The sequence below is a fragment of the Schistocerca piceifrons genome, chromosome 8 (assembly GCF_021461385.2).
Source record: "Schistocerca piceifrons isolate TAMUIC-IGC-003096 chromosome 8, iqSchPice1.1, whole genome shotgun sequence".
Classification (NCBI taxonomy): Eukaryota; Metazoa; Arthropoda; class Insecta; order Orthoptera; family Acrididae; genus Schistocerca; species Schistocerca piceifrons.
This window is the reverse complement of record NC_060145.1, coordinates 128,262,548-128,274,812: the sequence shown is the minus strand read 5'-3', so window position 1 is coordinate 128,274,812 and position 12,265 is coordinate 128,262,548. Positions and strand designations below refer to the sequence as shown.

Sequence of the window (12,265 nt, the reverse complement as noted above, 5' to 3'; positions counted from 1 at the left end):
GATGAATTCTAACAATAGCATGGGCTTATAAAAAGAACTGGAACCAAATTGCCTGCTTTCATAAAGATTTTCTTTTGTTAGCTGTTGTTCAAATTGCTGCAGCAAATAAACAAGGTTGTGAATTTGATTGTGGTGCAAGTGACGGAGATGGAAACCTTTCCAGTTAATGTTCTGCACATAAATGACGAATCAGATCTGTTAGTATAAGAGAAAATAAAACACTTAATGAAAAATCATGCTCTTCAGTATCTTGTCAACTCCAATTTGCATATTTATGCTGTAAACTGATCTTTTATTTCTTATCTCTTCCAAAATAACAGATATAAAAATTCCTATCATTATAAATTTGATCACAGTTAACAGAAAAGGCTGACTCTGAAACAATACCAGGCAACTTCAGCTCACTTACAAAGACGACTAGCTACTGAACACTTGCACATAAAAATTATGAGTGAGAATTGTGATACACTGATGAAACTATCAACTAGTCATTGTTTCCAGCACCAAACAGAATGTAAAATATGAACCATTTGTAAAGTAGTGTTAGCAGATAGGATTGATACAAATTCTCCAAAATGTAAACCTTGCATCCTATACTGTGCAAAAGCTAAAACAAAGACGATAAAATTGAGAAAAGCACACTTGTCAAGCAAGAAATAAATATGTAGGATTACTTGAATAAATAACATCTTACTTATAAAGAGTGATGTTACTATCTGGGATACCCAGCAAATTGCAGCTGTTCCACAACTCTTGTTTCCTCTCATTTCCTTTTTCTTCAAAGTTCCCTAAAAATAAAGTAACCCTTTTTACAAATAAAAAAAATACAAGTTATAACTGGCTATAGACAGCTAAATTTCTGCAGCCATCTTACACTCTAAAAATTGGAGTACAGCTAAAACCATATGTCATAAATGACAATGAATCTCAAATCTTGACAAATTCTGCCAGTTTTTCAGAGTACATTTATTTCAGTGCTATTGACTTTGTTTCAGTTACATACAATAGAATGAGACCACAACTCTAGCAGACTGCAGTAATTTTAGCTATCTGTTACTAACACTATAATAAAAAAGCTAAACAATCCTCTGGCTTTCAGAATTAAAGAACCCCTTGCCAAAATAAAAAAAATAAGGGAAAAATAAATTCCGTAGCAAGCTGGAAAAGATAGTAGGGTTAAAAAAAATCCTCCACAGTGACACTGTAAAAAAAAAAAAAAAAATCACTTCTCATGGGTTGGAGGGTGAGGGTTCCAACTTCCATTATTTTATTATTTTAGTACGATACGGAAAAATACTGGTTGAATATAAATAACAGAATGAGTAAAGGTATCCACCAATCATACACTGGAGATGACAAGGAGTTGTTTTATGTGCCTTTCCACCACTCAAGAGATCCTCTACATAAATGGTTACCTTTTTTTTATTCATCGTTAAGTACTTTGCTAGCTCCTGTACTGCTCTTTACCTATTCCCCACGCCTCACTTTCAGATGAGGGAGTCATTGGATACAAAAGATAAAGACTGATATGCATATTCCCATTTTACCACTGGACCTCCTGGTTTCAGATCAGGTATAGTTCTCAGTATTTATGGACATTTTATCTCAACTATTGTTTGTAACTTTGAAACATAATCCAAACTTATAAACTAGAATCAGCACAACAGGAAAAATACAGCATGTAACTACATGAGTAGTTACTGAAAACAGTAAAGGCAAGATAGCAACTGAGAGAACAGAAATATGGGTGAATGAGAACTTGTAAATAATTGCCAAATTCACCCAGAACTGTGAAAAAAGAAAACAGTATTAATTATAGCAGAAAGCACATAGATGTTCTATAAGATAGCAACAGCATGGTTATTAATGCCCACACTGAAATGAGACAAATATGGCTGAAAACATATAACTTCACATTTAGAAAGTAACATCTTTCTTACAACATAACTTGTCTGGGCACGCTCGCACAGTCCCATACAACCTCAAACATTTTTACTGTGTGTTTCTGTGTTAAAATCAAATAAAACAAACTCACAATGGTTATAATCATAAAGCGAAGAGATGTAGGTGATTGATCACTTTTAAATGTGAAAAAAGATAAGCCATAAAATGAATACTCACAAAAAGTTCTTCCTCATTAATTCAAAATGACATTATAAATTATGTGAAGTGTTAAAAATCAGAAGTTAAAGTCAATTGCGGCTAAAGCAGTGGGTAGTTGAGTGGTAAAATGATAGATGATTCTGGTCAGGAAATAAAATAAAGAAACTTTTAGTGTGAAATATCAAAATAAGTATTATCCAGGCATCAGACGTCAATGAGTCCTCTATCGTATGATTGAGCTTTTTAAAAGGTTTGCAGCATAATGTAATATCTCAATAAGAGAGGCAAGTGAAACATTTCAGTTATCACAGTCACCTGCAAAATACTTATTTACACGAAATGTCAACCTGGCCCCAAGCAGAAGATCAAAGGTTAAATACAGCAGGCCAACAAATTCCCACAACAGGCAGTTCAGCACTGAACAAGATCATATACAAGCTATGTGGAAAGACACATGCAAGACCTGTATCTCGCCACAGCTTAAGGTGCAATGAGGCAACATGAACACTAACACAGAGAGAGCACACAGCTGACAAATCTGTTGAAAGCATTACAAATACATAATAACAAAATAAAAGTGCACATGGCCAAATGACACCAGAGGTTTAAGTGGAACTGAAGTAATGGTTATCCTCATTATGCCATACAAAGCAAAGTAGCATTGTTGATCGATTATTTAAACTGATACCAAGAATCATTGAGTAAAAAAATAGTAGGAGAATATGTAAATGCAGAAGATATTCAGCAACTCATAGAAGAATAGTTAACACACTCCATCAGTCAACTACTCATGGTCAATAAAACATGGCTACTGTTATTTTACAGTGTAGTTCGAGACCATTAAATAGTAAATAAATGACACTCCAAACAGCAGCAAAAATTAAACAACTTTCTTGTTTGTGCAATAAGTGAAACATGGGTGACTCCAGGAGTTCGTTTACATTTCTAGGCTACCAGGCCATAAGACCAGACAGAGAAGAAGGATTTGGTGGAGAGGCATTACTCATTTGCAATGACACTGTACTTAGTTAAGGCACAATAACATCAGCTGGTTTATTAAATAATGCAGCATGTGAATTACTTGCAGGAGAGGTACCACAAAATTATTGTTATATGGATAAAAGATCATTGCAAGCTTCAATGGAATAAAACAGCTGACAAGTCAGTGAAAGAAGTTATTACCACAAGCAATCAGAAGTATGATAAGATTTTGTGCTCATGTTTTGTAATACAAGTCGCAGGAACATCACAAAACAAAAGGGACTTCTAATGGGATACATGCAGCACTATCAAAGAACACTGTTTGGGTATATGTTCACTAGCAAATAAACTTCAGGATATTGCTTGTTGAAGCTACTTCTGCAGGTTGTTTAATGTAGAAACACTCCCAATAAGTCAACTTCCACACGTGCGGAAGTAGCTTCAGCAAGTTATTAGGAACAGCAATGAACAGACTGGTGAAAGATGTAAAAGCATAACCCACACTGCCCATGGCTTTAGATTCCATTCTACTCCTGATGGACTGATACAGACATACACCGAAGGCTCTCGCAGGCAGCTGACACTTCAGGTCCATGAAATAAACTGGTCCTAAACTGTGGCCTGGCACCAACCAAGTGGGTCTATGTGGGAGAACTTGGGGAAGCAAACTTCAAGAATGATAGGAGGAGTCCTGACAGAGCTGCAAGGTGCATACCAACAAGCAATTCCACCCAAGTGCCAGTGTCAGCAGGGTTGATGCTCCCCATATGTAAAAAGGAATAGGGTATGTTGGGTGAACAGGAAACTGTCGAATGGCAATAGCACATGTGAGCAAGAGTTGGTACCATTGGAACTGAATAGGGAAGATCCCCACTTCATCAAGGAGACAGTCAATGGGACTAGTCCAGAAGGTGTCATTGGCTCTGGACTCCACAACGATGGGCCTGGGTCTAACAGTTTCAAGGCCAAAGGTGCTGCCGAACACTACACCTGGTAACCATAGTTCAAATGAACTGGAGTAGTGCGAGCTGCACAGCAAGATTTGTGAGTAATGAAGCAGAGAGCATTAAACTTTCATATGTAGCTAGTCTTTAGATGACAAATATGCGTTATCCAAGCCAGCTTCTTGCAAAGAGGAGTCACAAAATTTGAGACTGACAAACACTATCCAAGCACTGGGTGCCTGAGTAGAGTTTTGGGCCAAGATGAACTGTGGTAAGATTTCAAAAACGGAAGATCTGCATTTTTTGCAGGAGAGAATTGGAAATCACGATAAAGGCTCCACAGATGGCGCCTTGACACTAGCATTCAACCAAGGCTACAGGAGCCATTGACATTCAGCTTGGGGGTGGCCAGTGCTCCCACAGAAGTCACTAGCCCGTTGATGGCGTTGAAGAAGAGCATGATACTCAGTAAAAAGCTCTGTGGGATGACATTATCTTGCCCCATGGAGACCCGGGTAAAATACTGACTCTAACCTGGAATAGCCAGTAGGACAGAAGATCATGAATAAAAATTGGTAGGGAGGGTTGAAAGCCGCAGTCATGAAGGGTAAACTAAAATGTGACAGCGGCAGGTGGTGTCGTATGCCTTATATAGGTAAAAAAGGTCTGCAATCAGGTGTCGGAATTTGAAAAAAAGAGTATCTGATTGCCATTTACAATCTACCCAGATGGTTGGTTGTGGACTGTTCCTTCCAGAAACAATAATTATAAGGAAACAACAGCCCCAATGTTCGACCACAGCACGATATGAGGGCAACCATTCTTTCAGACAGTTTGCACAGCACATTGGTGAGGCTGACTGGGCAGTAACTGTCAATGGATGTTGGGTTTTTTGTCTGTTTTAAGGATTGGAATGGAACAATGACACTATCTCACTATAGCAAAGGGAAGACATCTCCGAGGCAAATACGGTTGAAGACTCTGAGGAGATGGAGCTGTTGAGTACCAGTCAATGTTGTATCATCTGATTGTGAATGGAATTAAGGCCTGGGGCCATATTGTGATATGGGGCAAGAGCCTGAAGCAATTCCCCATCAGTGAAACGTTAATTATATACTCTACAAAAAAACCACCACCCTGAAGGAGTTGTGCAAGTTGGTCATAAATTGCTACTCGTTCATAAAATTGTAAACTTTGGTGGCCGATGGAAGAATGTGCAATGCTGCAAGGCAGCTGGCAAGGATACTACTAACCATGGCATAAAGCCTTTGTGGATTTCGTTTTGTGTGCCCAGATGCACAGTAACTACACCTTCACAAACAGGAATACAAACAATATATGCGGATGTCAGCAAGTGTAGTGGGGTCAAAGACGCTGACATTTGAATAAGAGTGATGTCACTGTTTGGTGATGATGGCAGGAATGCATGAACCACAGTTGAACACATGGTCAAGAAGGAAGCAATTGACCTAGAAAGACAAAAGAATGTGAGGCCTGCACAATTTCCAGAAAGACACTCAGGCCCCCAGATTCATCATTATCATCATTCCAATGTGTAACTGAAGCTTCACTGACCAAAAGGACCACTAATAGGCAGCTCACAGAAAGGGGGCTGAGCTCACGGCGCCCCTTGCGCTGACTACCATTGACCTCCGTACTCCAACAATTCCGTTTGCAGTGGTGTCTGTCACATTCGGGCTGGACTCTCACTGACTAGAGTAGGATTGTCTTCAGCCATGAATGCCGCTTCAAACTGAGCATGATGACCACTGAAGATGTGTCTGGATGTGTCCCAGGCAGCAATGGGATATTAGCCTGACTATCGCCCACCATAGAGTCTGACAACCAGGAGTGATGGTCTGAGGTGTAATTGCATTTCACAGTAGGACCTGTATGATTGTCATCCCCTACGGTTGTCATCTGTGGTACCCTTCCTGCACAGCAGGACATCAACGATATTCTACACCCCCTGTTGTTTCCCTTCATGGCAAGCCACCCTGGACTTACATTTCAGCCAGATAATGCCTGCCCGCACAGAGCAAGTGTTTCTACTGCTTGTCTCTGTGCTTGCCAAACACTACATCAGCCAACAAAGTCAGTGAATCTCTGCCCAAGTCGACAACGTTTAGAACATTATGGGCAGGACCTAGCTCATGATTTTTACCATCTAACATGCCAAATAGACAGAATTTGACACAATATCCCTCAGGAGGACAGTCAACAACTCTGTCAATCAATGCCAAGCTGAATAACTGCTTGCATAAGGGCCAGGGGTGGACCAACGCATCACTGGCTTGCTCAATTTGCAACGCTACTTGAATAAATCATTCAATTTTTCTGAAACTGTAATCTTTTTTTCTGTACATGTACATCACATCTACAGTTTCCCATCCCATTTGTATAATTCCTTTGTGATGTGTCTTTTTTTTGTTGTAAGAGTATATAAATCAGCATACTGAGGGGTGAAGGGGAGAATAGTAGTTGCAGCAGTGTGGATGACCATGTCAGAGATGTCTCGCACAGCCTCATCGATGCAGTCTGACGGAAAGGGGCGAAGGTAACAGCAGAGGCATTCAGTGCCAGTTGGCTCTTCAGAGCACCCAGTGTGGTAGCCGGTCCATGTGGCACTGGCCAGGAATTGACAAGGATCACCAGAAAGTGGTCACTGTCACAATGATTGTCATGTAGCGACCACTGTAGGGAAGCAATGAAATTAGGGGAAGAGACAGTTATATCAATAGCTGAAAAGGTGACAGTGGCCGTGAAGTGGATAGAATAACCTCCACTGAGAAGGCACAGATCATGGTTGGTAAGAAACTGGTCAATTAGAAAGCCCCAACCAGACAAATTGGTCTAAGACCCCCTCCCCCACCAGACAAATTAGTACCTCCCCACATGGGGTGGTGTATACTGAAGTCACCAAGTACGAGAAATGTAAGTAAGTAGCCTGGCTGCAGCTAAGTAAACATTGCAAATGGTGATCACTGAGGTTGTTTGTAGCTGCATCATTATTGCTTCCAATGTAGTACGAAGGGCAATCCATTCAATGACAATATGTGTGCGAACCAATGTACAGGTCCCTCCAAATGCTATCCCAGGACCAGCATAGTTCTGACAATGTACAATAACCATAGAGCATTGGGGAATGCTCAGCAATGAAATGTGTTTCTTGTAGAACAACCAAATTGCAAAATAAGAGGATATAAGTTGCACTGAATGATCACATTATGGGGATCCACATTAGGTGTTAATGTGCCAGGAAGGCCAGTCATTACCCAGGCTCATAGCCTGTCATACATGGCAACAATGAACACTGGTTCAGAGTCTGACACCATGGAGGGATCTGGTGCCTCTGGGGTCATCAGTGTAGCCTTGTTCTGATTTTTCTTCCCCCCCTCCTCTTCCACAGCCTTTGGTGTCTGGGATTTTAGTGAGGGCCTATCTGCAATGAGTACTGGGATGGATGAAGATGGGCAGCCCAGATTCCTTCAACTACTGGCTGGCATCAGACCTCTGATCTATGGGTTTCTGGGGAGAATGTCCAACAATGGGGCCATTTCGCCGGTGGAGACTAGAGAAGGAAGCTGCTCTTCTGTGCAGGTATGGAATGTGGTTTTCGAAAATGGTGCCGCTGGAATCACAAGTGAGGAGGGTAGTGAGAAACCTGGTTTGGAAAAGCTGAGACGGCAAGAGTGATGGCTGTGACTTTCACATAACTCATCTTCGTATCAACGTGATGTAGGTGCTCATATTTTTTTCAGCCTCAGTATACGACATGAAATCAATATATTTATATACCAGTATTTCTTTTCTTTCCTAAAGACAGTGCAGATGTTGCTTTTCACAAGGACTATGTTCACAGAGTGATTGTCCAGAGTTACCGCATTTTGGTTCTGCTGTGCAGCAGGACGACATACTACCAATGAGTAAGCACTGATCAATCCAATAAGTATTAGATTAATAGCTTCACTTCCAGACATCTGGCTGGCCCCTCTTCTTATGGAGTAGCCAGGGTAGGGAGAGCAATAGAGTCCACATTGACATTTCCCTACCCGTCTTAAGAGATGGCCAGATCTGGTGTAATTAAGGATTTTGATGCAATTTAATATGTTTCATGTGAGAAGTATCCACCCTCTCCAAGCTCTCCCCATGGGGACCAAACAGCCGCAGCAAAGTCCATCTGGTGCAATGGCTGTTGCCGAAAGTCCAGATACCCCAGAAAGTAGGGCATCTAGTTCTTGGCATGTGCTGGACACTACTAAGGCAGTCTTCAGCAGAGTGACCCCTGTGTTGTCAGCAGCTCAACCTAAAGGGTACATACATTGGATTGATTACTGCATTGGCTATGAAATGCATATATGAGGCTACACAGGTATTGGCTACAAATGATCTTCAACACTGCATGCAGTAAGCACTATTTAAGATTCCCTTCCTCAATCAGTCCACACTACAGTAAAAATTTGAAAAATAAAGGTCAAACCCAGAAGAAGAGCAAAAATTACTACAGCCAAAAAGTGATGGATGAGTGAATGAATGTTCCAAGAAATGAAAGCAGTACCTAAGGAACAGCTGGTTTGACACGGTTGCCACCATTGTAAAGAGAGTACAAGAAAGAACAATAGTCAGAGATGAGAGATTGCAGAACAGGAAAGGTAGTAGGTAACTGTGATAGCTTGGGGCCCTGCGCTCGCCAAGCACATACTCGTGAAAGAGTTGTGAGCTCCCTGAGGGGGCTGAACTTGGGATACAGGGGACATCACAGCTTAACACTTCTGCCTATTGTCAATGTCAGTGTCTACCAGCTACTATACTACTGAACCTCCTTATTGCATAAGAAATGCAGCATTAAAAATTGTAATGTGTATTTGGAAGGGGAGAGGAGGGGAAGATCGAGGGCAATTTTGCAGGATGACAATTTTCTGAATATCTACTGTAACAAATAGTGATAATTGTATAATTTGTGTGATAGCTATTTGACTGTCACATCAATGCCAAATAATAACAATGGCAACAATAACAATAATAATAATAACAATAACGTCACTGGACAGGTGGCCTAGAAGCTGCACTGCAGTATGAGTGACAAAAGATTTACAATCAACACAGCCTTTGCTGGATAAAATCTAAAAACAGTCATTGCTGTCCACCCGTCCAGGCTCCCAATTGTCTGTTGTAGCTGAAAGGACATCATTGCTTGTTCTTTAGCCTTGAGGAAAACTATTCTCATGTTCAAAAAGGTCTGTAAAACGTTACCAATATCATACCTACAAAACAGAGAGCAAATTTGTCATATGCCAGCAGTACGCCTGATGGACTAGCAACCCTACAGGTGGAGAAGCATTGCTACCTGCGTACCTCCAGGGCATTATCTTCCAGGGCTTTGCCCACTGGTGAGTGTTGTATCGGAACCAACAGACAGTGGGGCAAGCGCAACCAGAAGCCCTCCTCACTGCGGATTTATTTCCCTCTGCTGAGTCACATGCATGGAAGTAGATCCAGAAATATGCTCCACACACTGGCTATTTATAGCAGCACAGCTCCACTCATCGGCAACTCCTGTGCCAGCTAATACTAGCCCTTCAATCAGAGCCCAGTTGGAGGCGCACAGAAGGACTTCGGACCTCTTTAACATTGCCTTCAACAAGTATCTTTCGCCAGCTGCTGCCGAGTACACTCACCTTCCTTCCAGTGGGAAACTTTGTTGGATCAATCTTTACGTTCCTTAGTCTTAATTAGCTTTGTTGTTTCGTAAGAGGAAGTTTTTTGTTTAGTTAAAATCATGTTGTGTTGTAATAAACCTCTCTCTTCTTGATTTGGGATGTGTTGTTTCTCCGACGTCTACTATGTGAGATATAGCAAAAGGAATCCCCATGTACTAATGGAGGGGCATTTGTGAAACACTCACTAATCAACAATGGAGGGTATTCATGAAACACACTCTAATTAAGCACTATTTTAACTACTACGTGATGTTTACTCCTCTCTTGGTTTTAAATGCAGGATTAAAAGTGCAAGTTTCCACAGTTTAGGAAAATGTCCTATTTATCAAATCTCATCAAAACACCTAAGGACACATTTTTTCACCATATTTTGAAGGCGCTACAGCAAGCTATAACGTTCTCAGGCAGCACCAAGTGTCGTTCTTCAGGCACCATATAATGCTATTTCCAGTAATGGCCCCAAAAATGGGTGTTTATTACCTTATTATCTGTCGAATTGAATTTATAACAATCTTTCTCACAGCAGCCAATGGCCGTGCTGCAGTGGTAATACCGGTTCCTGTCAGATCATCAAACTTAAGTGCTGTCAGGCTTGGCTAGCACTTGGGACAGGCCACCGTCCGCGTCTGCCGAGTGCTATTAGCAAGTGGGATGCTGAGGCCCTTGTGAGGCTGACTGAGGAGCTACTTGATTGAGAAGTAGTGACTCTCGTCATGAAAACTGTTAATGGCCAGGAGAGCAGTGTGCTAACCATGTGCTCTTCCATATTCGTATCCGCATCTGGAGATGCCCAAGGGCTGAGGATGACATGTTTGCTGGTCGGTACAGTTGGGCCTTCACAGCCTGTTTGGAGGGTGTTTGTTTTTTTCTCACTGCAACTCAATGGTGGAGAAAGGACAAATTAAAAACATTACAAAACACAGTCTATCAACAGCAAGAAAAGACTTGTAAATTATAGATTGTAGTGACCAGTCATCCTTTTTAAAATTTTATTGCGCAGATTTAGATTTCGGCTAGAAGCTAGCCATTCTCAAAGCACTATTATTTTCGCTCAATGCATGTAATGCCTGTTGGTATGGCTTCATTGGACATGAAAAGTACGGAGCGATAAGAAATTTTGGATAAAAATTGGGAGCAGGCCACGGAGACCCCACTCATACAATGTGGCAAGGATATGATGTCGCCAGGTCGTGTGGTAAGCTTTTTGTAAATCAAAAAAGATGGAAACCAGGTGTTGGCATCTGGAAAAGGCTGTTCGGATGGCAGACATGGGGGGAAACTAGATTATCAATGGTAGAGCAACCCTGGCGGAAACCACCCTGGCATGGAGCCAATAGGCCATGTGACTCCAGGACCCAACACAACCGCCGATTTACCAAATGTTCTAACAGCTTACAAAGAACTTGGGTGAGGCTGATGGGCCAATAGCTATCAACATCAAGCGGGTTTTTACCGGGTTTGAGCACTGGAATGATGGTACTCTCCTGCCATTGCGATGGAAAGACGCCATCGCACAAGATCCGGTTGAAGATGAGGAGGAGATGTTGCTTGTAGTCGGACGAGAGGTGTTTAATCATCTGTCTGTGGATCCAATCTGGCCCAGGAGCTGTGTCAGAGCAATGCGCAAGGAAGCTGAGGAGCTCCCACTCTGTGAATGAAGCATTATAGGGTACATTATGACGTTCAGTGAATGAGAGGACTTTCCTTTCCATCTGGTGTTTGAGGGTGCAAAATGCTGGGGGATAATTCCCTGACGCGGAGGCTCGAGCATAGTGCTCAGCAAAGTGCACGACAATTGTGTTTGCATTGGATGATAACGCGACATTGGTGTTAATGCCAGTAACACCTGTCTGAGTCTGGTACCCACAAACACGTCTGATCTTCGTCCAGACTTGGGAGGGTGACATATGGCACCCAATGGCCAAGACATACCTCTCCCAATACTCCAGTTTCCATCTTTTTATAATCTGATGAATGTGGGCATGGAGCCGTTTGAAAGCTAATAGGTGCTCTAGAGAAGGGTCCAGCTTATGCCGCTGTAGAGTTCGCCGACACTCTTTAATGGCCTCAGCAATTTCTGGAAACCACCAAGGTACTGACTTTCGCTGGGGCACCCTAAAGAACAAGGGATTGTGTTTTCCGCCGCAGAAACGATCATTCTAGTCACCTGCTCAACTAAAATATCTATGGTACCATGTGGGGGCGATTCAACAGTGACAGCAGAGTTGAAAGCTTCCCAATTTGCCTTGTTTAAAGCCCATCTTGGTAGACATCTGGGGGAATGGTACTGGGGGAATGACAGATGGGAAAGTGGTCACTACCACACAAGTCATCGTGGGCTCTCCAGTGGACAGGCGGGAGAAGTCCTCAGCTGCAGAGGGATAATTCAATGGCCAAGTAAGTGCTATGAGGCACACTGAAATGTGTGGGGGGCCAGTATTTAAGAGGCAGAGGTTAAGTTGAGACAGGAAAGTTTCTACCTCGGCCATTACGGTAAGCACAGTACCATCCCACAAG

The 12,265-nt window shown here is 42.0% G+C and overlaps 1 protein-coding gene across 1 annotated transcript in view; it reads right to left on the bottom strand.

Moving 5' to 3' along the window:
* The window catches only part of LOC124711670 (N-acetylglucosaminyl-phosphatidylinositol de-N-acetylase), a 114,727-nt gene that overhangs the window by 82,170 nt on the left and 20,292 nt on the right, over window positions 1–12,265 (bottom strand). Inside the window, exon 2 of the mRNA XM_047241862.1 lies at window positions 695–788. Within this exon, the coding sequence (XP_047097818.1) occupies window positions 695–788 (94 nt within the window). The remainder of the gene's footprint in view (window positions 1–694; window positions 789–12,265) is intronic.